Raw genomic sequence first — 26,655 nt, forward strand, 5'->3', positions numbered from 1 at the left:
CTATCGCCGTCCGCTTGGAGGTAGGGGGCGTCGCACCGGTGGGAGGATGAAGTCCCTCGGGAATTCAATTCGTCATAGGTGAATGATGCATGCCTGTCAGCGCTTTCCGGCCTCCGGGCTGTATATAATTACATCAAAAGCGGTCGCCGGGAGGGCCTGCTTGTGAAGAAACAATGCGGATTGGTTGGCCGCCTGTGACGACTCAAGTTACGGATTGCATGTATGCGTCACCCCAACTAAGTGTATGTGATTGTATGTCGTACGGCATGTCGATTCAGGGTCCAAGAGTGCATTGCGCTGCGTCATGCACAAATAGTGATAAGAGTGATCTCCGACAGCCGAATACAATAAGTTAAAGTCAGTGAAGCTGTGTTGATGCTATGATGAGTTATAATGAGCAGCAGCAACATATGTTTGTCCGCTAAGCCACTTCATTTGAGAATCCAGATGTAGATGCTGACTACGACTTGACTTGTACAGGTGCTCATGATGCACCTGTATCCTGACGTGACTTGGGAGAGAGTGGAATGGATGCGGCACGCGAGGTTGTACAGTTGTACAGGTTGTTTTTCTCCGTACGGCCCAGCTGGTTAGGTGGCAGGTGTTTCTTCCCCGCGGATGTCTTATTTGGTTTGTGACGCTTCTTTTCCCTATGCGTGTTGGTACGTATATTATACCTCCCAAATGCTGCTTTCACGAGGTGTTGTTCCGTTGTTTGGGCAGCCAGGGACGGTTGATGGTTGGGAACCGAAAGATGTGGCGCTTACCTTGGGTGGGGCGTTTTAATCCTTAGAAGTCACTGATCAAGACCTTATCTATGAATGCGTTTCGAACGTGTGCGAGTCAGGGTTCGGACTTAGGGCTTAGTAGTACGGGGTTAGTTTGGAGTCGCTTCGGTGCGGCCAGCAGCCCCGCACCGGAGGTCTCCCCCTTGTGGACCGCGTCCATGGACCCCAGCATGGGGACCCCTGGAGCCATCATTTCGTCTACTCGCACACATGCAATTGCTTAGTTGCTTACATAAGGTGTACCACACACTCACACACACTTGGCTGTGCTACTGTGTGTGGCTCGCGACTGAGATACGAGCGAGTTCAGTGAGCGCCCGTCAACTTTGTTGATTGGATGGTGCTTTCGGGCTGAACGGATGGACAATGATTCGGGTGAACGCGTCATTAGCTTGTTTCGGTACCTAGCCATCAGCTGTAGGTCCGCACGTGCGTACACGAGTCTCGGTCCTCCGCATTCACTCACCCTGCTGTGTAAGAGGTTCGACTGGTCAAAATTGGTCAATCCCAATCATAAGGGGCTAACAGCGGCAGAGCAGTTGCACACGTCATGCACGACTGTTGAATAGGATATCAGTCGCAGGATAAGCATGCTAAGTTTTCACGTTTCACTCGCCTCGTTCCCCTAGAGCACGTACATGCCCCTGGCCAGGTGGATGGATCTCCTGCGAAGGGCCCAATCCTACCAGGCTTGCGGACTTCCTCACACACACCCGAGCAACAAGGATATGGGTTGCTGCCCTGGCCCCTGCAGCAAAAACACTGGGATCGCTGCTGCTTAAAAGGGAACACCGCAAGGGAAACGCAAGGCAAGCAAAAAAGCACCACTGCTACCGCCGCTGCGCCGCACCCTGCCAGCTGAATCCACTCTTAGCCGGTTTATTCAAAACAACGAAGGCGCCAGGACACGGTTCCTGGAGGCTCTTGGAGAGTTGTGAGCAATCCCCCTTACCGCTCTCCCCCCGGTCCCGAACCTCCTCCCCCACCACAAGTGTTCCAGCAACACCGCATGACGGATGCTCCAACGCCCCCAGAGGTAGCCCCCTGCCCAACCCCTCCTAAAATCCCAGTCAAACCCGCAGCCGGGCCCCCCGACCGCGGCGGGCCTCCGCGGGCTCCTCCCGGCCCTGGCCCTGTGTGAGGGTTTGGACCTGGGCCCAGCGCCGCCCAGCCCCGTGCCGCGGCTGTAGCGCAGTGCTGTGCGGCCAGCTGTTGTGCCACGAGCTCCTCGGGCATGAAGTGTGCGCTGTAGCAGTCGTTGTAGTTGAGGCGCATTAACAGGTCGCCCAGGTCGCTTGAGGGGCTCTGGAGCAGGGGACGGGGCGGGATGCATAACAAGAGGACCGGGATTTGCGGGGTTTCAGGGCCAAGAGGAGCGTTGGAAGCTGTAACGGGGAAAGAAATACCCTTGCTACACGCTTTGCTGTAGAAGGCACGCCGCCTTCACCGTAACCACATCAGGAGACAGAAACGATGCGAGCACGTGACCTGGGCAGCAGTACATCGTTGCTTTCGCTCTCCAAAAGGCGGATCCAAGATGCTGCTGCGACTGTTATTCGCTTGGGGCTTCGCTTCTGCTCGCGGCACTTGTCGGTGTGACCCTCCCACGCCCCACGCACATCCCAGGCCACTCCTGCCCAACCCACCAATAGCGCCCTCGTGGACACAAACCGGACCAGGTAGCCCAGCCAATAGGAGAACTGGCTGGCGGCGTGATGGGCCTCGTCCTGTAACCGGGCCGTCAGCGGGTTGGGCAGCACACCTCCGGGACCCGGACCCTGGGCAGCCCCGCCGGCTGCTGCCCCTCCTGGCATCACCTGGAGGCGGCCATCCATACATCCACCGAATGGGCGAGGGCATGGGGAGACGCGGGGTTAGGTCACTGTCGATGTTGGTCAAAAGAACATCCTAATCACTGCTGACAGAACGGGGTGATGTCGAAATCTAAGTCCGCCATAAATATTCGCTATTCTCTACGTCAACCTAGCTTCTCACTTTTGCTTTGGGCTGCACACGTCTTCCACCCCCCCAGAGTCCCAAGCCTTAGCTCGCAGTCCTCCGGCAAAATCCATCTCTCCAAGGCTTCCCCCTCCAGCCTTCCCCTCTTCACCTTGGCCGCTCCTCCTCCCGTCAGGCTGCTGACCGCGGCGGCGAAGCGCAGGCAGGCGTCCAGGCACTTCCGCAGCGCAGCGCCCATGTGGCGACTGCCCTCCTCCCCCGCGTACCTAGGCACACAATCCACGGGGGACCCGGAGGGGCCAACATGCGGCTCCGCACATGAGACATGGCGATAGGTTCAGAGATACAGAGCAACTGAAAGAAGTAACAGCGATCGGTACCAATCAGACAAAGCGCCCCGGTGGAGGTCCCGGAAACGAGCAGAAGGGGGACAAAGTGGGAAACGGAACCTGGTGGGTGTGCGATACCGCCATGGTCCGCGGCCAAAAGCCCAAGAACCGATCCACCAGCGCTTCCCCTCCCGGCCCACTCCCACACACCTTCCTCCCCTGCCTTGTTCCCACCTGAAACAGCGGCGCAGCAGTGTCACCGTGTAGGCTGTGTGCGCCTCGCATACATCATCCAGGTTGCGGGCGGCGTTCAGATCCTGGAGGAGGGATGATCCAAAGGAGGCGAGGACAGCACTGGAAGGGTGCCAAAAAAAGTGATATATAAAGCAAGCCGCAGGAATGAGAATGACCTGGAAGGGCCGGAGCAAGGGCCTGGACCAGCGGCATGATGACAGCGCCTACCGTCGCAACCCAAGCTCCCGGGGGCAGCCAGGTCCACCCTGGCCTTAACTGCCCGGGCCTAACCCGCAGCCCACCGCGCCGCGCCCCGTACCTACCGTCATCAGCTGCACCCAAGCATCATGCACCAGCTGAGTGGCCACCCACTGCTCCAGGGTCGCCATGAAGTGAACCATAGCCGCCAGGGAAGACTGAAGCCGAGCAGCGCTAGAGGCGGAGGATGAACTGCCGCCAGCGCCGCCCGCTGACGTTGACGCGGATCCCGGCGCATTCCTCGCCGCCGCTGCCGCGGGGCCCCCTAGAAGGCTGTTACTACTGGTACTGCCGCGCACGCCGGCGGCAGCTGCCGCTGAGACCCCCTGGCCAACAGCGGCGTCGACGATGCCCGCACTGACGGTGCGCTGCAACGGAGGCGGTGCACGGCCCGCGCCGCCGCCGCCGCTACGCAGCGGCTTCCAGCTGTTTGGGTGTGCGCGTGTCTCCCGCTCCTTCCACGCCAGGTATGAGCTCTTGTGGGCAGCATTCAGGGCGGTGCGCACCCAGCGCAGCTGCAGCAGGAATACCAGTGCCTGAGCAGCCGCCACCGGTTACCCAGAACCGGCCCAGATCCGGATCCGGATTCAGATCAGGGAAGGTGGTCCAGCGAACAGCGATTATGGACCAGTTTGACCAGGGCAGGGAGCGGGTAGGGGCAGTGTCAGGAGCTTTCGCGGTTAGACGTCTGCATTCCAAGTCGAAAACCCTGAGCCCCCGGGGAAATGAGAAGGACAAGGCAGGTGATGCAGTACGGAGTCCGCAGACGGAGGGCCTGTGTGTGTGTGTGCGAGCACGCCGCTGACCCTATATATCAATCCTGCTTCCACGCCCTGCCCCACCAAGGTAGTGCATTTGCCCGGTGTCCAGGTGCGCCCTACCCCATATCCTCTCCCCTTGTGCCGCTGTCGTCGTCCCTGTTCAGGCGTTGAGCTGCTTCCCTGCAACCCCGGAATCGCAAGGCCCCCGTCCTCCCTCCTCCCTCCATCTTAGGTGCACATCCACACCCCTTCACCTGACCACTCGTGTATAACTTGCATATGGTATACGGACGCGTTGCGTACGCCCGCACTATCCCTCCCAGTCCTCACGCACTGCGCCACTCAGACCGGCCAGCGCCCAGCCGCAAGGACCCATACGATCCTACGTGCACAGCTGCTTTCTCTCTCTCTAACCATCAGCCCCAATCAGCCACCAGCAGGCAATGAGGATGCAGCTGAGAGATTTGAACCGACCCGAGCCGGCCTTTCCCCCGCCTCCCCAGTAACCCCCTTCCCCTGCCCTACATGGCTATACGCCTTGAGCACCCGAGTGTCCGCGATGAGCGCCACCACCCAGGAGGGGGCCAGGCTCAGCTGCAGCCGGTCCAGCTCAGCAACACTGCGGTCTAGCTCCTGAACGACCTGGAACTGCGGGGGGCGTGGGGATGGGTGGAGGTCGGGGGCGGCACGGAGGTCCAGGGGGTCGGGGTCGGGGTCGGGGTCGGCGAGGGAGGCACTTGTGCTTGGGTGGGAAAGATAAGACGGGGCTCTTGGTTTATGCAGCCGTGCAAGGGCAAAATACATGTGCCATAAAACCATGAAAAACCAGGCAAAGGGCAGGGGATACTGGTGTTAGTAATGACGAGCACAGTACTCTGGCTTCCATTCCTTGGCCAGCCTGCCTTTCCGTCTGTCTGTCCGTCCACATCTACACATCTTACCCCCGTCCAACCTCGGACATGCACATACACCGCGTCTTGACCAAGGCGACCATGTCTCCTTTCAATACACATGAGCATGCACCATGCACCATGCACAACACACGCACGAAACGGTTTCTTCCTCCCAATACGCATCTCCCCATCCTTACCTTTGCGGGCTCCTGCTGCTGGCCTCCGGGCCCTCCGGCCTTGCCGCCGGCCGTCCGACCAGCTGCGCCAGCAGCAGCGGAGCCTGCCGCTCCCGCCGCCTCCTGACCCGCCACAGGGGTCAGAGTCAGCACCAGGCTGGAGGGGGTTGGGAGCACATCGTCCGGGTCGGCGGATGCTAGAGCCTCCTGCGGGAATGGGCGTGTGGGGCAGGATCAGGTGAGAGGGGTGGTGGGGAGAGCCGGGCAGGGGTTTCAGGAACGATAAGTGTCGTACTTCCCTCTCTGGATCCTCCTGTCCCCTCCAGGGAGGAGGGAGGAACCGCAGCAGTGCGGCAGCAGAGGGCCAGCCGCGTTCCCTCAGGCGGACAGCGACGCCCCTAAGCCATTACCCGCCCTACGCTACTTCCCTCCCCCGTCTTAGTCCCGCCTGCCTGCCTGACTGATTGCCTGACTGGCACTGTTGTACTGGCAGTCAGGTAACCAGCCCTCCTCGGCCCCTAATCTACCAATTTGAACTCCCTGCCCTGAACACCTCTGGCCCCTTCTGCCTCTACGACCCTCTAGTCCAACACTTCGTGCATCTTCGGCAGCGGTTTCCCTGTAGGGTCTCAACAACCTGGGTTGCTCTCATACTGCTAAGCGAAGAAACCTGACTACCCGGCCCTCACGACGCAACAAACGGGGCACGTACAGCGAACACATGGGCCGTTCACCAGTACGACAATCACCTGCAACATGGATTCAAGCTGTTGCTCCTCCAGGGGCCGCTCACCCAGCCGCATACCGCTGAGTAACGCCGAAACCAGCCGGTCCGCCCAGGAGCGCACGGCAGGTGAGGACAGCAGAAATACGGCGGGCAGTGCCATGAGCCGGGTCTGGGGCCGCGGGGGAGCATCGGTGGGAGGGATGAGAGGATAAGAGTGCAGCGGAGGTTGCAGGCGGGGAGCAGGGGGCTCCAACGGCAGGCATCTCGTACGGCATTTCATATCTGGCCAAAGCGGCACGGGCCTCCCTGCAGCGCGCTCCCACGCACACACACCGCCCCGCCGCTCACACATTGCGGCCTCGACAGGAAAAAACCGCAGGAAGAAGACCGCAAAGCGAGAGGACGGTGTGCGAGGGCGTCGTGCCTGCCTTTACCCCCCGGCCCTTGGGGGCGATAGCCAGCTAGCTCCCCTCATGTCACAACACGCCCTGCCTGCCTCTGGGCTGACCGGTTGCCTCACCTCCAGGCCCCAGCCACTCAGCAGCTTCAGTAGCAGCGCGTCATTGACGTGGTAGGCCTGCGGGAGCCCCGTCAGAGGTCACCGGTCACGTTAGGTCGGGTCAGCTCATATGAAGCGCGGTTAGGCAGGGTCAGGTGAGGCCAATGGAGAGGGGCAATAGTTCACATCGGATTCGAACATGGCCAGCTGCCGAACAGGAATGATAGAGGCCGGTAGGCGCCGTGCAAGGAGGGAATACATGCAAACGGGCGGGGGACTACTCAAGAGGCTCGAACGCGGATGAAACTTCCTTTTGCACTCCTCTCCACTCTCCCGACCTCGAGACGCATGTGCACAAGACGTTGCCTTCACCCTCTTTTACCCCCACCCCCAGGCCACCCCTCACCCTGTCCTGCAGCGGCTCTACCAGGCCCTGCCGGAGCAGCTCCTGAGGGTGAGGCAGACCCAGTGGAGCACCGCCACCAGCAAGGGAGGTTTTAGCTGGTGAGCCGGGCATCGCCGCACATCCAGCACCAGTCCATTCCCCGGCCCCGCCAACCGCCTTTGCAGCGGCCGTCGGCTCCACGGCGTCAGGCGTTGTGAACTGCGGAGGCCCTGGCGGCGGTGCTTGGCCGCATGCGTGCATGAGCAGCAGGTCCAGGGCGGGGTGCTGGTAGGCGTTTGCTGCGAAGGAGCGGCTCCAGCTCCAGACCCCGCCGTCGCCACCCCGGCCCAGGAGCCCGCGGAGGCGGCTGCTGCGGCCGGTCGCATCGTGTGCAGCCGCTGCGTCCTCCAGCGCAGCTCGTGGCCCCGCCCGCAGCTGCTGGTGTATTCGGTGCCTGGGGACGTTGACGGATAGTGCGTGGGTGTGTGGGATGATGGAAAGTTGCGGCCGGCAGAGCCAGCGTGTTGTGCTGGGTGGGAGATATGGTTTTCTCCACCTATGAATGTTGGGAGGAACGGCTAATACCGTGTACGAGTTTTAGACGAAAGCATCATGTGCACCCACAGCCAGACCCACATCAAAATGGGACACGGGTACATAATGCGATTGTGCAATATGCACAGCTACGGTAAATTGTCACCTTCATCTGTGCTACTGGGGAAGCATGTTAAGGTGACAACAATAAATGCCGACACCGCGGCTTATCAAAGCACAAGTCGAAAAGTTCTTGATACCACGCAAAGAACAGGTTCGGTGTCCTGGGCATCATCACCATCAGGGTCTCACCCAACCCGGCCGCCATAGGGGTCCATATTGGATATGGCGGTAAACTAGTCCACTTCAGGAACTCCACCACCGGCAAAACGTTGCTTCCTCCCTTCCTCCCAGTTTCGCCAAAATAACACTCCGAACAATGACACCCATACCTACCACGGCCCTGCCAAGGGTAGGCCTCGGCTGCCTCCGCTGCTGCACCCATGGCCGCCTCCGCAGCTGTTTACCCCCACCAAGAGCGACGCCGGCTCCGCCGTCGACCTCAGCAGCAGCTCGCAGCGCCTCGGCAACCACCCACCCGACCGTACTTCCTCCACCCAATGGTCAACCAGATGCTGCTGTTGATGCTGTTGGCGGGCAGCTGCCGCCTCATCTGGGCTACTAATGCCGCTGGCACCGCCACAGTCCAACGGCGAAACAGGGGACAAACTTCCGACCTCCGCTGTCCGTCCCACCCCCGCCGGGCGCGGCGCCCGCACACGTCGGATCGCCGTCGCTGGCATCCCCACAACGCCGGTCTCCCGACCGCCAGCCCCATTTAGGCGGCCACTGCCGCCACGGTCACTGGCGCTGCGCCCCGGGGAGTCATCACCCAGTTCAATGTCCTCAAGAAGGCACAGGGACCTGAGGCGTGCTGAGGCAGTCGCCATACGCGTCCACAGGCCCCCGGCAGCAGCCACCCCGCCTTCCGCCGTCGCTGCGGTCGTCGCCAACCCCCCTGGCCCAGCTGCCACACATGCTGAAGCAGTAGCGGCCCTGAAACTCGCCGTGGGTCGCATCTGGGTCTGCATCTGCGGCGGCCGCCATGCAGTGCTCACAGGTGCCACAGCAGGTGCCATGCCCCCTGCGCCCACAGGGGCCCACGTCTCATCATTACCCTGAAGCCCAGATGGCCCCAGACCTGCACCGGCCCCTAGCTCCTGTCCAGAAGAGGCGATGTACGACATTAGGCGCTCCATCAAGCCACGCTTTAAGTCTCGTCGGCCGCTGATCCAGCCGCCCCTCCTGCCGTACACCGTGTCGGCGTACTCAGGATCCAGGCCGTACAGCGCGTACGACTCCTCCAGAGCAACGGGATCCAGCACCGCAGAGCCGGCAGAGCCGTATCCGGGTCCCGCGGCGCCGGCGGTGGTGGTGGCGGCGGCCTCCATGCTGTCGGCTTCACGCTGCCGCAGCCGCAGGGATTTGCCTACAGGTCAACGTAGGTCATGCACATGTGCGTGTAAGTTAGTGTTGGAGTTGTGAGAACAGAAATGTAGGTTCATTCGGGGCATTAAGGATGGGGTGTCAACATTCCATCGATCAGGCGAAGAGCGAGACGGGGAGCGGTCCAAAGCCGGCCGCAAGCAGCACGTGCTGCTGCTCGCAGAGTCCCTACCTGCCGCCATAATGATGGGCACCAGGGGTTCCAGAAAGGAAGGACACAGGTACGATGGACCGTAATGCGCTGCCGCGGCCGCCGCCGCCGAGGCCCCGGCTGCGTGGGACCCGGCCCCGCCAGCACCCGCTGCACCTGCTGCTGGTCCTGATGGCTGCGGGCGGATGAGAGCCGCGTAGCCTTCCCGCCAGAAGGCCGGGTGGTCGGGAGGCACCTGTGGGGAGGGAAGGGGCCCGGAAGATAGACTCTGGGAAAGTAGAGCAGGGGGCTTACGGGGCTGGTGGAAGCACCGTTTGTGGCCCCGGCAGGGGGAATGGATGGGTAAATGACGAGGTGTAGTTAGGTTACCACCGCCTAGATGCATGGGAAGGCGGATACCACAGCGTCCTGTCCCGACTGCCTACACGTATAGTCCCAGATTCCCGCAGCACCTCGTTCCGGACCCCTACCCGCCCTTCTCCCTTACGTACCTCTCTGCCAGGTCCCCCGCCGCGCACGATGAAGAAATCAGCTGGCAGCTCCGAGGCCCCGGCCCCGGCCCCAGCCGCGGTGGGCCCAGTGCCCACTGCACCGCCCACGGCCCCTGCTGCCGCTGCTGCTGCCGCTGCCGGGCCCGTACCGCTGTTCCACAACCACTCCGAAAGGCCATCCAGCAGCGGCTCCAGGGCGCATAGATACAGGTAGAGCACCATACAGCGGTGGGCGTGAGACTCCAGGGGCTACGTGGAGGGGGTGGGAGTGGGGAGAGGCGATGGACAAAATGGTCAGGAAGAGGAGGAATGAGAAGTCATGGCTGGTGTACGTAAGAGTGAGAAGGGTCGGTGCGTTGCAGATGACCCAAGTGGCTGATATGGATGAGAACATGTGAGCGAGTGGGAGCGCAGGGCGGGAAACGCGAACAAACAAAACCCGACTTCCCACACCGCGGTGCCTTTCCGCAATATCTGTTTCCCTCTGGAATACACCGGCAGGAGACTCGGATTCGCAGCTACCTACGCGGTTCGGCCCCTGCTTTCCCCCATCGTTAACCCCGGGTATCTACTACAGGAGCGCGCCACTCACCCGAAACACACCGTCCAGCCAGCCTCTCTCGTTCATCGCGTGAAGCCGCTCCAGAACCAGCCCCGCCTGCAGCTGCAGAGCCACCGAGCGGCCACCAGCCCCTGCTGCAGGGGTTGCGGCAGCGGATGGCGCAGAAGCTGGACCTCCCGGTGCAGGCGACACGGAGCTTACACGCGGCGCCGGGCTGACGTCGGAGGAGATGGCTGCCGCCGAAGCCTGTAGTGGTGGTGCCGCCGCCAGCTGCGTCACCAGCGGCTTGGCGACTTCCAGGTACGCCGCCACCAGCCCTGCAGCTCGTCGCATGAAGGGCTGACAGCTCAGCAATAGCTCATACAGCGAGGGCAGCGGCGGCGCCGCCGTCGCGGGGTCGCGGGGGCCCAATCCTGAGCGCGAGCCGTCGACGCCTCCAGCTGCCGCCGCTGATGCCGCTGCTGTGGTGACCCTTTGCTCCAGCTCCACCAGCGGGATACGGAGGGCGTGGAGGCAGGACGACACCGCCTGCGCGCATGCGCGGAAAGGTGCGTGAAACGGAGGCTGGGAGGCGGCGCAGGTTCAGACGCCTGATCCGAACAACAGAGGGTGGAGCAGGTCGGGGTACACGCGCGTACGTCCGATGCTAGAGGTTCGATGGCGTGGCTCGTCTTCGGGCCCCTCCAACCCCAGACTCGACCCGTTGGGCCTACCTGATGCAGCGCCTGCAGTGTGGGTCCCTGCACCAGCCTCAGCCCAGTGCGCCCCTTGACATCCGCCGCCGTTAGCAACCAGGCAGGCACCTCCAGGGACCCCGCAGGCCAACTGCCTCCGCCAGCCACAACCGGGGCCCCACCGCCAGGCACGGCAGAAGCTGCCGGAGCTGACGCCGGTGGCTTCCGGCCGCCAGCTGCGGTCCCGCTGCCGCCGCCAGCGGTCTGGTTCCCCGGGGTGCTCCCGGCTCCACCTCCGCAGTGTCGTAGCAGGCAGGTCTGCACCCAGTCGTCCAGACGTCGGACGGCCGTGGAGGCGCGGATGACAGAGCGTACGGCGGAGCGTACAGCACCGAAGGAGACGTCGGCGGCCAGGTACAGGTCATCGGCAGCAACGAAGCTGGGCACGGGGCCGGGTGCGGGAAGGGGTAAGACAAAACACTGACGATTAAAGCAGATACCAGAGATTGGGAAGGGGTTGTCACAATCAATGTGGTGGTACTGAAACGGAGAAGGGGATTATGACGAGGTGATCTGAAGATCGGCAGTGGAAAGCGGTCGCACCGCGGTGATGATGGGCGCCCTAGGCAGGTTTGGAGATTCTGGCGGGTCTGCGCCTGACATCCATATGCGGCGGCGGCAGAAGCAGGGGCTTGGGATGCCCGGAGCCATCTGGCATTTGAAATGGAGAGGCCCTGCCACCAGCTCCCAAGTCCGCTCGACCTCACAGCACTCATGCACATACTCACCTGCAGTTGACTGGGTCCCAGGATATTTCCTCACTGCTGCGGCCCTGCGCGGACAGGTCGCCAGCCAGAGGGCCAAGGTCGCCAGCCGGAAAAAGGAGGATCGCAGGGACGTCAGATCAGTACTCCACAACAATACAAGGATAGCATGCTCGGATGCCGCACCGCCAAACACGAGTTGTACAGGACACAGCGATGCTGGAATGGGCCACGTTAACGTGTGATCCCCAAAGCCGGGAAGCATCGCTGCCCAAGAACCACCGGGACATGTATGGAAATGAGTAACAGAATAAGGAACGACGGCGACAAGCACCAATGTCACGATTTAATTTTATCCGGCGCCATCTTTTCCCACAGCCCTCTCCAGCTCCACAGCCCCTGTCCTGTCCTTCTGGCCCTGTCCGCATCCCATCCTAGATCCCACCCGCATGCCGTTCCTTTCTCGACCCTCCGCCCCACAAACCCTAGACCCCACCATTGACCCCACCGCAGCCCGTTTGTTCCCGCACCTGCAGGGCTGCCAACAGAGCCAGCAGCACCCGGGGCAGCGGAGTCACCTCACCCGCCACTCGCAGGGGCAGACCCGCAGCCGTCACCAGCCTGGCCCGCAGGCTGCTGCTGGGGACCAGCAGTCGCCGCGGAGGGAGACGCTGGCGGCCGGCAGAGGCAGGTGGGTCATGTGCCACCGCGCTGCGTGACTGCTGGGGCTGCAGCAGCGCCTGAAGTGTGAACTGCGTCTGGAGCTGGCTGCGGGGTGCAATGGTCGGCGGGGAGGGACAGGGGCCCCAGGGGAGTGGAGAAGGGGATCCGTTGGGTGTATGAAGGAGGTTGGTTGGGACTGGGTAGCCTAAACCCAGGAGCCACACGCGGACTCCTGGCAGCTATCAGGGGCGGCAGCTAGCGGCGAAGTGGAGGGAGAATGGAGGGACAGAGGACATACAGGGCGAAGAAGAGGTTCATGCGGTATGAAGAAGCAGGGCAAGAGGACGCCATCAGCGGCAACCTGCGTGTTCATGAGCGTATGGCCGAGTAAATACGGGCTTGCTAGTGGGCTTGCCGGCTCACATGCGACTGCGATTGCGCGGTACAGTCGCAGCTCAGTCACCTTTTCATAGCTTACACACATCGTATGTTGCTGGCTGCTCTGGCACCCAAAACACGTGCCATCACCCACTTACCCGCCCACCCTTTCACCTGCTCACCCGGAAGGCTCCCGCGGCGACGTCACTACCGGAGCCGGCTTGGGGCTGGCGGCCTGAATCAGGAGAGTGGAAGGAAGTGAGGGAAAGGGCGAGTGGAGCGCGAGCACCGCTCTCGCTACATGGCTTCACATCACAGGACGGGCGTCAAACACGGCAAGGGACGGGGAATGCATGGCGAGGGGTAGCGCAAGCGCAAATCCCTTCCCCCCTTCGCTCCGCCCCTCCTTTAAAGTCAGCCGAAGTGCTCACCTGCACCCCTGCAGACGCCACCCCGAGCGCGCCAGGCCGCAAGAACGATGGCGGCGTGGGCAGCACCACGCTCCCGCTGCTGCCGTAGTCTTGCAACATCGCACCACTGCGCCGGTGGGCGGCGGGTCCCCCAGTGCCGCTGCCTGCTTCGGCGCTTACAGCCCCGGCCCGCTCATCCTCACTCCAGTCGCTCAGCGACGATGGCGAGCCGTAATAACCCCCGCGGCCACCCCTTCGCGGGGCTCCGGCAAGCTCCTCGTCCGAATCGCTGCTAGCTTCCGCCCGAATCAGGGCCAGTAGCTCCGCTTCCTCACGAACCTTCTGTGCCTTTGCCGCCGCCTCATCTGCGAGCTGCTGCTCCCGTACCTGCCGTACCAGCGCGGCGGCGTGCTCCACGGAGGTGTCGAGTGGTCGCTCGGCGAGGAGCATGAGCAGGGTCAGGATGCGGTACTCGGGGTCATCATAGTCGCTCTGCGTGTGGTGGTGTCCAGATGCGCGTGTCAATAATGTTGCTAATGAACTATAGAGTCACCGGGTGCGACTGAGGGATGAGACGTTGCCAGGGGTTCAAATGAGCAGGGGGTCAGATAGATAAATTGAAGATCTCGCGGATCGACGTGCGGTTTGGCGAAGGGGTCCGGGAACCGTGTCAGGACTTGAGCCGTGTCTGTAGCTCAATAGATGGCACGCGTATCGATCTGTACTGAAGCGCGGTGGTACCAGAGTCTAATGTGGAACATGCGCCGTCAATCCTTTAGGGTACGGTGTCAGACGCGATCTTCCTCCTCCACGAACCCTGTCGTCACCTTCAGACTGGATCCCCAACACTTGATCTCTGCCACCAGTGCCCGAACACGTGCCGCCTTGCCGCACTGAGAGTCCACATCACACCGCCGCGCCAGGCTGGAGGGGTATAAAGCAGAAACAGCGGCATGAGACGGCTTCGACGCATGGGAGGGCAAGGATTCGCTTAGGTGGCCGATATAACTGAGGTGGACAGCGCGATTATGTAGCTGAACTTGTGCACAGGCGGACAGCGGGGCCAGAACGGGGTTTCAGATTGCCTAGCATAAAGCTAGGACAAAATCAAGCTAATACAACATACGTTGCCGACATCCATTCCCCAAAACACGTATGGCGCGGGGTATGCTAGGTCTGCAAAGCGCACGGTATGCCGTACACACCTGTCAAACCAGTCCTCAGCGGCACGGATATCAATGCTCCGCCCAAGCTCAGCGACATTTTGGGCCACAAAGTTGAACGCAAGGTCGAAGTTGGCCGGATCTGATGCCTAAAGGATGCCAGGTCCGTAAGCGAACAATTTTTTGAAAGTGCTACAAAGTTCTGTTTTACCTGCAAGCCTGGCAGGAAAGATGCTACAAGTTTCTGACAGAGCGCTTCACGCTTTGCCTCCTGCTTCGCTTTGAACTTCGATGCCATTTCCGACGCTCCGGTCAACTATGCACAAAGGAGTTACATCATAATCTTTTAATTTCGCGGGCTGTTAGGCTAATCTTAGCAGAAAGATTTCGCCGTCTAGATTAGCTTCTGTCGAAAACGCGGGAAATCACCGTACCATTCCGGTTGAAATAGTTACAAACCGTTACACCGTGAAACCTAATAACTCCATATTGCCGGTACATAAGAAATTGAGCTTGCCATCGTGAAAAACCAGCCCTTAAAACGCTTGGAGCACCCAGATCGAGTGCGTCTCAAGAAGGGATGAGCCTTGCCTCGGTATGGAAGTGCCTCACAAGTAATAGTTGCGAAAACTTCTACCCAGCGCCCCATGGTAACAAAAGCCACATAACCCAAATCTTTAGGGTAAATAAGTCCGCCGCCTCTGACCACAGTCCGTAAAGTCTAGGAATGTACAACGCAGTCGAGAACGATGAAACAGACCTACACACGCCTTCGGTCCGAAGCCAAAAGTCAACACAGCTATTACACATCCGACCATCCTATAGAACAGGAGACCATCCTTTAAGATTGCTACCAAACCGGAGCCAGCCACAAGATGTCCCGTCCTTCAAGCTGCGTCCCACAACGGGGTTCCCTTTGGGTTTCGTCTCTCATGCGCCTTCCCTACGACCCAGCACCTGCGTCAACACCTGTGCTAACTGCTGCACACGGATCAGCGCCGCCTCGCGCTGCGCCGGCCCCGCGGCCGCCAGTCGAGCGCCAAAGCGTGCCCCGAACTTGTCCGGGTGCCAGCGCAGCAGCTCGGCTCGCAACCGTCGCTTGACGTCTGAGGGCCCCGTCGCACCCAGCAGGAGGAAGTTACGCAGGGCCTCGGCTGACGGTGGCGACGGCGGTGGTGGTGGCGGCGGTGGCGCACCCCCTCTGACACCCTGGCTCTGACCAGCTGGGGTAGGCTGGGTTGGTTCCAGCGGCCAGGGGATATCAGAATAGCGCAAAGGTGCCGGAGGGGATGCTAGGACGGCGCCGGCGGCCGCTTCCTGATCCAATTGAGCCCAGCGCGCATCGTAAGCGACGCGAGCCGCCGTCAGGTCCAGGGGACCCGCCGCAGGTCCAGCCTGGGGTCAGGGTAACGCGGTTGGATGGGGCATACCAGGGATACAGCACATGGATGTGGGTCATGTGCCGGGAAGACAGGAGCAGCAGCAGCAGCAGTAGCAACAGCAGGATAGGCAAACGTGGCCAGGCCGATGCGAGATGCGGACTCCGTAGCTGCACTAGGCAGGCCGGAGCCAGGGGGCTTCTGGTGGTGTTGGGCACCCCAGCTGGGATGGCAACCTTCACTATCCGTCTACAGAACAGCGCCCCAAGGAAAACAAGGAGCGTGTCAGTACCACCAACAACATCGCTCTAGTTTCATGCGGATGGGTATCACCAAATGATCCCACAACACTATCGCGGTCGTGCTCAGAAAACAAAGGAGCACGACCCCCAAGACCTTCAGTGCCTTAGATCCCAACCTCTAGTTGTTGCCAACGGGCGTGTAGGCACTCTCGCTTTCCCCTCCTGCTGCCGTACCTCAATAGCAGCCAGGGTACGGCGACGCCAATTGGCATCCTTGGCTTTTTCTTCCTGCGGCCATTTCACATGGGAGGCACGCGCACCTGGTGAATAGCGATACACGATGATACCTTGCTGAAGATGAATTGTGAAGAACAAGGCGCGATGAATTGGGCACCTAGAGCCCGGGCCCAAGAGGCCTCCACGGTCAGCTACAGCCCGACAGGGCAGTGCGGACGGGGCCCCCCTGCAGCACCCCTTCCTGCCCTCCATCAGGGGCCCAAAACGCTCCACTAGCTGTGCACCCACGCCGCCCCCTGAGACTGCTGATACCCTGAATCTGTATGGTTTCGTACGTCCCCCATAACTAACACGTATTAGTACCGTTCCCAACGGTGCGGTGGAGTACTTGGGCGCCTGACACTATTCCGTGTAAGAGGCGCCATAACCCGCATACCCAACACCTTGCCCTTGCCCATCAGATGCAGTCTGCTGTACCTGCAATATTCGCCTGCTACGCTCCTCCGCCTCCGCCGCCCGCCGAGTGGTCTCCGCGCGGAGGTCCGCAGTAAACGCGGCAGCACTGGCGGCCGCGGCTGCACTGCGGCGGCTGCACATCTCCTGCCAGATCCGGTCCGCCCAGTCGTCGTCACTCTCCCCTGCAACATAAGCGGGAGTAGACATGCATACGATGCAGTCTATCTAGCGATGCTCGCTCCGGCCACGTACCACAAACAGGGAGGCCCGCTGCGCTCTTGTTCCAACCGTCCGATACGGTCTCCTCCCCGTCGCTGAGCTCCTCCCGTAGCCGCCGCCGCCACCGCACATCCTCGTCCTCGCTCTCACCCCCTTCCTCGGGGGACTCCTGCCCATTGCACCCAGCGGCATCGTCGCCGGGTCCCGCCACGGCAACCCCTAGCTCCGACCCCTGGCCACCGCTCTTCGCTGCCGGGCGTGGGAGCGGGGCCCCCGGGGAGACAAAGGGAAGGGAAGGGGGAGGAATGTTGATGCCGCCGCACTAGCGCACTTATCTACATGTATAGCAAAACGACAGCGCAGCTGGAGCACTCTAACCCTTTATTCCCTGACAAGAAAGCGTGTTTTAACCCCCTCATGCTTGGGAGCGCTCATCACATCGCGAGCCCCGCTGCAGACGTTGACCAGGGAAACTCAGAACCAATTTGGAAAAGGCGGCCCCAAGCGCATCCGCATGCGGTCCTGCTCGCCATCCTGCTCGGCAATAGGACAGCAGGTTAGTACACGGGGGCTTTAGCAGAGGTTCTAGCCCATTATCCCCCCTCCCTATCCTGGCGAAACACCTCTTCCTTACCCGGGTCCCCCGCCCCACCGTCGTGCAGCGCCCGGCCGATCAGGTCCCGCAGTGAGGTCCCGCAGCTGCCTGTCGACTCCAGGGGCGGGGCGTCCGGCGCCTACACAGTGCACCCAGGCGGGAAAGGGTGCAGCGAGGCACCTCGACCTTGCGACCCGCGCCATTTTCCCCTCTGACACACACGCACACGACGACACCGCAGCGCTACCATCCTCCCGCGTGGGCTGTCCAATTAAAGCAACCACCTGTTGGTTAATAACTGCGAAACAAGCCCGGCCCGGAGGTACCCGGTAAAGGGCACTGCCTCCGGTGCATTACATTTCCAAGCGCCTACTAAGTCTCATTGCGCATAGGCCACGGCCGTCGTGTTGGTCGCGGGTACGGTTATCCGCATCGGGGCAGCGGACCTTCTCACAGGCCAACAATCGCTGCGCACAGGCGCCATCACAAAGGCCTTGCAGTGCACAAGCGGTATATTCAAATCCACTACACCGAAATTCACTTAAGGTGCTGCGTCTGCGGTGCGACAGGCAACGCAGCAGCGTCTGAGGTGGAAAGATGGGGAACAACGCCTTGACTTGGTTCAGGGGTTGGGACTGCGACATCCTGCACACCCGGACAAACCACCAGCACGCAAAGTATGTTCGTCTGTAAGCCCAAACCTTTCGTACCTGCAGCACTTCGGCAAGAGCCTCCAGGTGGCCAGAGCGCGCCGCCAGGTGGGCGGGAGTATCTCCGAAAGTGTCCAATACCGTTGTGGGAGCGCCGTGCCGCAGAAGGATAGACACTGCACCCGCGTGGCCGCAAATGCAAGCCTGGGTATGGCACGCGTCGCCGCGTCAAATCGCGTCGCGGGGAAAGGAAATTGAGAGACTCCAAAATATGTAATTATATTTTGCAAAAGCGGTGAAACCAAAGCAGTGGTTTCCCATGGCATAGTGCCCTGCACACCTCACATGGTGGAGAAGTGTACGGCCTTCTCTGTCGCTGGATGTTAAGCACCGAGGGGCCGTGGCACGGCGCAGCAACTTTCGAAGACGGCGAACATTCCCTCTGGTTACGTATTTTAGAGCCTTGGCCCCGAACCGCAAGTTGTCCGGGCTCCGACTCCGACTCCTGCTGAAGCTCTTTCGACGCCTTCGGTGCGGTGAAGGGCTTTGGCTATAAGAGTCAGCTCTCTTGGTTCCCATACCAGTGCCAAGTAGTTCGTGATTGGAAAATTTCCATTAGGATTTTAAATCCTAAAGCCTTGGTGTGCAGTCATAGTGGAAATAAGTGCCACAATTAAGTTGCTACGCAGAAGATTATAATTATATACCTAGCATGCTCGTGTGAGACCGGTTTGGGTGTTTCCGATGGGACGAATTCCTTCGGACTATCATTATATATAGACTCGCTTGCTGTGCTTCAGGCAGGATTGCTCTGGTCCTCATGGATTTAGACTTTTTATTTAAAAACGCTGGCAGACAATACAGTAGAACATACTGGATTGACAGTCCTCCCGGCCATGCATGAATTCATCGCCCTAGGTGCCAAGCAACTTAGGCGTTGGCCTGGCCCGGCAGCCGCCAGCTACAGTATGAAACATACACCCACGCCGTCGCCTCTGCTGTTAACTCGTCAGGGCATGGCAACTCGAAAAGCAATGTTTGGCTGCTTGCTCCCCATTTAGGTGCAGCAGAGCATGGAACGGTTGTGCCCATCCAAAGTACTTCCTGCACGGGCTGCTACACCCAGATAACCTAACCAATGATTTCACCGCCATATGGCCAGCATTCCCTCGTTTCATGATTCCAGCTCCTTATCTTGCCGCTGGGCCATGCCCCAGCTGCGCTTATGTGCTGCCAACACAACAACACAATCGTCCTGTCATGGGGCTGCGCAGAACACTTAATGCGTTTCTGCCAAACTAAAGTACCAGTGCCGGTTTATGATTGTCAGTTTCTTGCTCCTGCTCCGCAACTGTCGCCGCCAGCATAGCGTCCCCAAAGTCCAGCACCCAGTGTCCCCTCTGCTGTCCTACCCTTGCCGCAAGTCACTGGCCGCGAGCCTGGTATACTTCAGGAAGAGTCTGAGCGGCTGCAGCTGCTCCAGGGCCACTACTTGTTCGTTGAGCTTGTCCTTGAAGACCTGGGGTGGGGATAGGGGTTGTGAGGATGGAGAGCGCTTGTAGCCGAGCATGGGTGCGAAGGATTGGAACGCAGGATGAAGTCATAATTGGTGATGCATTGCATTGAGAAGCATGGAATGCCGACGCATAGGTTGTCAATATGATGCTCTGGTACGATAGTCCTATGTCAAGAGCTCCCCTGCTGAACAAGTGCCCCTGGATAGCCCCACCTCTGCTGCAGACCTTTATGTTGCATAACTTCACATTGCGGCCAACCGAAATTGCGCTTACCTGCAAAGCGAACGACCTGCTGCTGATGTTGTTCTTTCGCCGCTCGACATGCACACCGGGAACGGCTTGCCCGCAGCCTGATACCATTGTAACAAAGCAAAGGCGTAACCCGGGATGCTCAGATGGGCCTTGCGTCGTTACATTTGAGACAGCCTGAAGCACGTATGGCGAGCAGTCGGTCGCTGCCCGTTGCCGTTGTGTAATGGACGAAGTGTAATTATCGTGTAAATTAGCGTGGCGGCCCTTATGTTCATACCGAGCTGTCCAGAAGCGGACCAATTTCACTGCTGTTGAATGTTGACAGCGCGAACCGTGGCCCTCCCACCATGCAAAGGAGAAGCTGCCATCCATGGCAATGACAGGCTGGCAGTGTATCCAAGAGCCTTCGTAACGGGTGGCAGGATGCAAGTTGTCAAGATGTGTCGAAACAATTCGAGGGAAATTCGAGGGCAATATCCCCAGGGCGCACGATCGCGCCATTCTCCGTCTACCTTACTACTCTACCTTTGTGCATTTCTGATCTGACGGTTAATAGGGTAATGACGGTTAATAGCGTGAGCGACAGGTCTAGGGAACGTCGCGTGTGTGCTGCGTGTGGTGACAATGGAGTCGTTGAAAATGAGAAGCATTTCATGCTTGAGTGTCCCCAGCTTACGTCTGCACGGCAAAAGCTTTGGGACCTAGGCGTCCCCATTAGCGCGAGTGTTTGTGATGTCATGCAAGTCAATGATGTCATGCAAGTCAATGACCAGCGTTGTTTTGCGGAAGTCATGTTCGAGATGCCTGTCTTAAGCCTTCTTTGCGTGCCTTCGGCATCTACTTGGATGCCGTGTTGGGTACTTACTGTTTTGGCCATAGCTGTACGCTCTCTATTCTTGTTTACTTAGTTTCCCGACGGACTTCGGGTTCGTCCGAGTCCGTCGGTTCGTCCGTACGAGCTCGCGGAAGCTTGTGACATCCATCTATCCATCCATGTCACCCAGCCCTTTCACTGTTTAATGCGGTGTTTTTTGTGCATTATAAAGTACCTTAGCCCATGAGCCAGCTACTCGGCCGTTCTGGCAAGGCCAAGCCAGTGGCGGTGCAACGAAAGGGCGGAACTTTCCATCGAACTTTCCCAATTAGTGCATATGAAATCCACACAGCGATTAAGGAGAAAACAACAAGCTACGCATACTGCGAGAAGTCAGATGGAAGTACGGGTAATCACCCTTACTAACGTGAGCATCACAGATATCTATATGCAACTGAGGAGAGCAGATAACCCTATCTATTTAATTCCGCATTGCTATATTCCTAAACCAGATGAAGAAGACCTCATTTAGCAAATGGTTAGCCCCGCCAGCCGTACAGAATACGACAGCCTTTGCGACCGGCCACCGGACCGGAACCGCAAATTTCGGACCGGAAAGGTGATGCCCGACGCCCTCCATCACGTCCTAGTGATAAATTATGACCACAGGCAGCGTTTGGAGCTGTCAGGCCGACGCGCGGCAAAGGCCTAAGTGAATGGTGCAAAGGTATATGTACAATTGATATCCTCGCCGTGCTATGTTGCAATGCTGGAGAAATCAAGGATATGGATTTGCAACGTGGTGATCCTCGCACGGATTTACAGCATACGCGCAACAAAGGTTTAACCTTAGCCAACGCAGCCCCATCATCAACAATGGGCAGCAATCGAACGAAATGCGAGTCGCGTGAGCAGACACTGTCGCCAATCTTCAGCAAAGAATGCCTATTTCGTCATCGAAGGCAGGGCACCGACGCTGATAATGAATATTTACGCAAAGGCTTCCGACTATCATTTCGCAAGCACAAGTGCGCAGGTGCTAGCCCGGACATACCAGCGCATAGCGGCAAATCGGCCGCGACGCTTGAGGGAATTATAAGAAGACACAGTGGACAAACTGCGGAAATGAAAAGGGATCTATAATTCAGGCGAGCAACTTATTGAGGTCGCATACCAAAACACCTTGAATCACAATACAACCGCGAGTACCGCTCACCATGTTATCCCTAGCAGGATTCAGACTGGCGCCAATTGCCAAATTCCGTGAACCAGTTATACCCGTGCGTTCATTCCACGATGCAGCAGCAGTGGACGATACACCTGGCGGCGCATCGCTCACTGCCGCAGCAACCCATCGACCTAACCGCTGAGTCGTCACCCACATACGCAGCAACACCCTAGCACCCAGCCATAGGCAGGCCCAACCTAAGCACCAAAGCCACACTGAAAGAATTATCGACGCCACGCACTCCTACAACAGGAACCCCTGCAACACTCCACAGGTATTGCCGCCCCTACAGTCCCGACAACGCACGAACTGTCACCCAGGATATGCCCGTAAGCATCAAACAATAGCAGCGACAACTTGAGCAGATGCACGAGATATGCAGGACAAATACCTACTCTACCGCCATTTCCCGCTCACCATCCCAAGCACATAGTAAAGCACCCTAGGATATTCCAAACATCAGACATTCCAAACCTCGACGCTCCTGGACTAAAGTTACAACAGAACGAGGACGATTTTCTACGGAGAGGGTTACGAGGACCCGATAGAAATCGGTTATGGGTTGTAATGGCCATGCCAAAAAGATGTCCGCCACTCAGCTAGCGCCAACAACCGACCGAGCCTCGCTAACGACCATTCTCAATATTAAAAGTCGTGCAAACACAAAACGATACACAGAATCTCCGCAATAGCCTGAAGACAATGTATGGAATGCTTGCGTCGTCTGTAATGCAGGAGTTACATAATGTACAGAGGCCGCATGCGGAGTCGGCTTGCCGTCGTTCAGGTATACAATGCGCACCCACTAAATGCGCACCCAACTAAAACAATGCCCTGCGTGCGACACGTTCCAAGATCAAGCCGCTCCTTCACCACGCCTCCGTCGACATGAACTGCTCCAACGAGGGCTGCCAAGGTAGCAACGGCCACGCGCGCAGGAGGTAACATGGGTGTTAAGGCGCAAGCAGCCGCTCCCCATTTACATATTAGCAACAGGTACAGATGACCCCGATTGCGGGCCCATCGCCCAGGTCGTCATGCCATTCCTACTGTACACCTCCAAGACGTCCTCTGGATAACCCTCATTCCTGGCTGACACAGCCGGGCTCGAGCTCATCTCCTCATCCCACTCCTCGGCAACTGCTGCCAGTGACCAGCCAGGAGATCCGGAACGGTCCTGAGGGCTCCGCGTCAGCACCGTGGCAAGGGGTAGCACCTGCACAAGGTCCCCGCTTTGGAGAGCGGCCTCGCCTGACGGCAGCCGGTTGTTTACAGTAAGCGCGTACCCTGGCTGTAATCCTAGTCCAAGCTCTTGCCAGAGGTGCTGTGCAGTTGTTCCCAGGGGGAACTCCTTCGTCTCAACACCATCCGACGTGGCTAGCAGCACGCTAACCTCCGTCTTTACAGGAACCTGCAAAGGAAAGGGCCGAAACTTTCGTATTCACAACCCAAACCAAGGCACTAAGGCAAGGTACCCTTACAAACTCGAGGAGAACAACAAACTGACCGAAGGGTGGATCCCAAGTAGAATTGTTGTACATACAGGCCGCTTTTAAACGACTGTTCTAGTGCACAAATAAAAGAAGCGCCGGTTCACACGAACTACAAAGTGACTGCCAAAACCAGCTGCGGCGCCCACCACACCTGCAGCTTGAACCGCTGGTGCCGCAGAAACGGGTCCAGCAAACTGCCTTGCTGATCCTCAGGGGCGTCGAGGTAGGCGACGCCGAGTGACTTCAGCGACCCATCAGTTGGCGGGCTGCCTTGCGGCCGTACCTTCTTATCGTGGACACCCAGCTTGTACTGTGTCAACCAGCGCTTATACTGCGTCTCCTGCGAGATACCGACCGCAAAACACCTTTAGGTGCAAGACCTAAACCGATTACGTCGCAGCTCCATACGACCCTGCCACCTGCGTTGCAGGGGCTCCTTACTCAGGACCCAATAGTTCTACCCTCACCTTTTCAAGCCATTCGTCCTCGCTGTCCAGCTTTTCCTTGTATTTCCAGTGCGCTGCGAACCCGTACTCGGCAATGTAGTGCATCTTGTGCGTGCGTATTTGGACCTGCGAATAACATATGCTCTTCTGGGTCACAACGCTTAGTCATATTGTCCAGAGCAAGATGAACTCAAAAGCTAGGGAAACCAACATATGCACTAAGGCAACACCCTCACCCACCTCCACTGGGACATCGCCCTCGCCGTATACAGTTTCATGCAGCGATTGGTAACCATTGGGCTTTTTGATATCCTTTATGAAGTCCTTGCTCCGGGCCGGCATGGTGCGGTAAACGCTCTGAGCCGCACGCAGCGCTGTGTAGCATTCGTGTTTAGAGGCTACGATTACGCGCAACGCCATCAAGTCGTACACGGCGCCAAGCGACTCGGAAGTCAGCGGCTTGCCATCCTTCTTCAGCTTTGAGTATATACCATACAAGTTCTTCGGACGCCCGCTGATGTCCTCGTACTTAACGCCGTGGCTGTGCAGTGCGCCTTTGATGGCGTTGATGGTAGCTTCAAGCGCCACTGGGTCTTGCCGCGACCGCACCGCGTTTTTGAGCCACGTGTACTCCTGTGGTCGTGGCCGCAAGATGGACTTACATGACATTCATCGCTGATTCGCAAGGGTAGATTCATTTTAGCTATACTTACGGCAAGTAGAATGCATCGCTCGCCATGTAACAATACTCAAATTGAAAACGCAAATGTACAGCTCGGCACTTAATTGCGCCCCACATTTCGACGGGCGCTCAGGACAAGGAAGCTATAGGCGAAGGAGCCTGTAAATGAGTGAATAGCCCGTCAGTTCGCACTCCATTCGCACCTCGGGGTGTAACACGCTGAAGGCCAGGTCCTCCAACTCAGCCTTCAAGCACCATACGCCCAGACGGTTCGCCACTACGGAATACACCTCCAGGGTCTCCCGGGCCAGCGCTTCCTGACGCTCAATGGGCAGTATCCGCACGGTGCGCATATTGTGGATGCGGTCAGCCAACTTGACCAGAACAGCTTTCACGTCCTCCATAGCCACAAGCATGCGCCGGAACGTCTCCTCCGTAAATGATCCTGAGGTGCTATGCTGGCGATACAACCGGCTCATTTCGCTGATAGTGTTAACGCGGTCCAGGACGCTAACCACTGACGGCGGCATAAACTCCTCAAGCTGGGAGCGATACACATCGCTGCTTAAGCACTCGTGTAACAAGCCTGCGGCAACAGCCTCCTCATCCAAGCCTAGTCCAGCCAGTAGCTTTGCAACCTGCAGGCAGAAGGTTGTGATCATTTCATCTCGCTTAACCACAGGTAGCGTACGCGTTGCAAAGTAATTCACTCACCTCCACGCAGTGACTCAGTAACGAATCGCCATTCTTGCGGAGCTGGTTCGCGTGAGCCCGTGCAGCTAACCCGTATGCCGTGACTACAAGCTCCTTATGAAACACCGGGTAAGACGCCTGCCGGAATCATTTCCGAAATACCAAGGTCACAAGCTTTGCTACCTTATCGAAATGACCGAGGCAAATAGACGGTATGATAGAGAGTAAGCAGCGAAAAGAAAGCGACATCAAAGCAAACAACAGGAACAAGGCTTGCAGGACCGCAGGACTCATTAAAGCGCCCTATCCAGCGCACAAAGCGACAAATGCAACACAAACGCCCGACTTCCCTGCCTACCTGAGCCTGGCGCAGGAGGTCAAGAGGGATGCCGGGAAAGAACATAAGCGGGTCTACAGACGGGTCCGCCGAGACTGCTGGGAGCATAGCCGGGCCCAGTTCATGCTCCTGTCAAACAATATGTAATAACACAGTTGGCGCTAAGATGCAAACAAGAATTAAAACTCTGCGGTGCAAGAAAAGCCCTGGTTCTGACCTTGATGGGCTCGTTGCTCAGAGCACGGCTGAGCAGCCCACGCGGCGCAGAAGAGCAATTTGCAGGGCGTGAAGGGAATGAAAATTTTCCTTCGTCTATAAAAGGACTGCTTGTTCCAACTGAGAAGCCGAAGGTCACGGGCGCGTTGGAGGAAGCTACCGGCTTGGCGTCCGCGGTCTTCGGTGAGGAAGCAACAGACCGCCGGCGCCCCGATGTGGAAAGGCTATAACGTTGGTAGTGGTCATCTGCACGAGCACCATCGCTGAAGCCATCCATAGCACCCGCACCTGACCAGCGCGTAGAGCCGGTCGGTGCGGGAGCTGTTGATCTTCCCCCATTAGGAAGGCGCTTCGCTCCAAAAGGTATAGGCGTCGACCGCGTGAGCGTCAGCGGTGAGGTGGCCAAGTAGCCCTGGCCGGCGGGCACACTATAGGCGGCAGCCATAATCACGGTCGGGGTGGGTCTGATGATTTCCGGGGCGCGGGCGACTGAGGAACGTTATCAGGTGTCCGGGTGCTGGAAGACCACGAGGAAGACATCTTAAAAGAGATATCAAGCTGCAGAGCAGCTATTAGAGCGCCATGGCTCTAAGCGTATGCAACCTAGAAGGGACAAGCAAAGACAAGAAAATAGACCTTAAGCTTTCCAGTGTTTTCTCGGTAGATTCTCAGATATCCTTATGGTACACAATTTGTATCGTGCAATATTATGTTGAAAGTGTCGGAGAAAAATGACGCGCTTTCCGTACACGGCGCCCTTTTCATGCATGAAGCCTCCAATTGTAAGGAACACATGGCTACAGTGTACATGCATATGCGTTGTTAACCTACTCATTGATGACTTCACGTGGGCGAAAATGTCCTAGTGTGCGTGGTGCATGCTAGTCCGCGAGT

At 58.6% G+C, this 26,655-nt stretch overlaps 2 protein-coding genes across 2 annotated transcripts; both read right to left on the reverse strand.

Annotated features, from left to right (window-relative positions):
• Positions 1 to 1,038: 1,038 nt before the first annotated feature.
• VOLCADRAFT_108227 (uncharacterized protein) lies at positions 1,039 to 19,960 on the reverse strand (the record flags this gene model as incomplete). The annotated part of the gene is made up of 34 exons (XM_002958596.1): positions 1,039 to 1,139; positions 1,940 to 2,093; positions 2,435 to 2,605; positions 2,899 to 3,013; positions 3,311 to 3,393; positions 3,634 to 4,083; positions 4,855 to 4,977; positions 5,420 to 5,605; positions 6,148 to 6,294; positions 6,646 to 6,702; positions 7,031 to 7,463; positions 8,000 to 8,628; positions 8,662 to 9,032; positions 9,222 to 9,435; positions 9,692 to 9,940; positions 10,284 to 10,781; positions 10,967 to 11,366; positions 11,716 to 11,759; positions 12,222 to 12,459; positions 12,915 to 12,967; positions 13,164 to 13,634; positions 13,970 to 14,066; positions 14,348 to 14,454; positions 15,263 to 15,700; positions 16,161 to 16,214; positions 16,247 to 16,354; positions 16,641 to 16,801; positions 16,872 to 17,087; positions 17,473 to 17,572; positions 17,880 to 17,900; positions 18,144 to 18,287; positions 18,429 to 18,459; positions 19,496 to 19,602; positions 19,874 to 19,960. 34 exons carry the CDS (start codon positions 19,958 to 19,960, stop codon positions 1,039 to 1,041), a joined length of 6,858 nt encoding a protein of 2,285 aa, XP_002958642.1.
• Positions 19,961 to 21,468: 1,508 nt separating this feature from the next.
• Positions 21,469 to 26,432, reverse strand: VOLCADRAFT_78003 (uncharacterized protein). Its single transcript, XM_002958597.1, has 8 exons — positions 25,763 to 26,432; positions 25,567 to 25,674; positions 25,230 to 25,346; positions 24,719 to 25,153; positions 24,074 to 24,466; positions 23,855 to 23,959; positions 23,539 to 23,727; positions 21,469 to 23,305 (listed from the first exon to the last, which is right to left on the reverse strand). The coding sequence occupies exons 1-8, from the start codon at positions 26,204 to 26,206 to the stop codon at positions 22,874 to 22,876; spliced, it is 2,223 nt and encodes a 740-aa protein (XP_002958643.1). The 5' UTR covers positions 26,207 to 26,432; the 3' UTR covers positions 21,469 to 22,873.
• Between the last annotated feature and the right edge of the window lie 223 nt (positions 26,433 to 26,655).

The sequence above is a fragment of the Volvox carteri genome (assembly GCF_000143455.1).
Source record: "Volvox carteri f. nagariensis unplaced genomic scaffold VOLCAscaffold_99, whole genome shotgun sequence".
In the NCBI taxonomy this organism is placed as follows: domain Eukaryota; kingdom Viridiplantae; phylum Chlorophyta; class Chlorophyceae; order Chlamydomonadales; family Volvocaceae; genus Volvox; species Volvox carteri.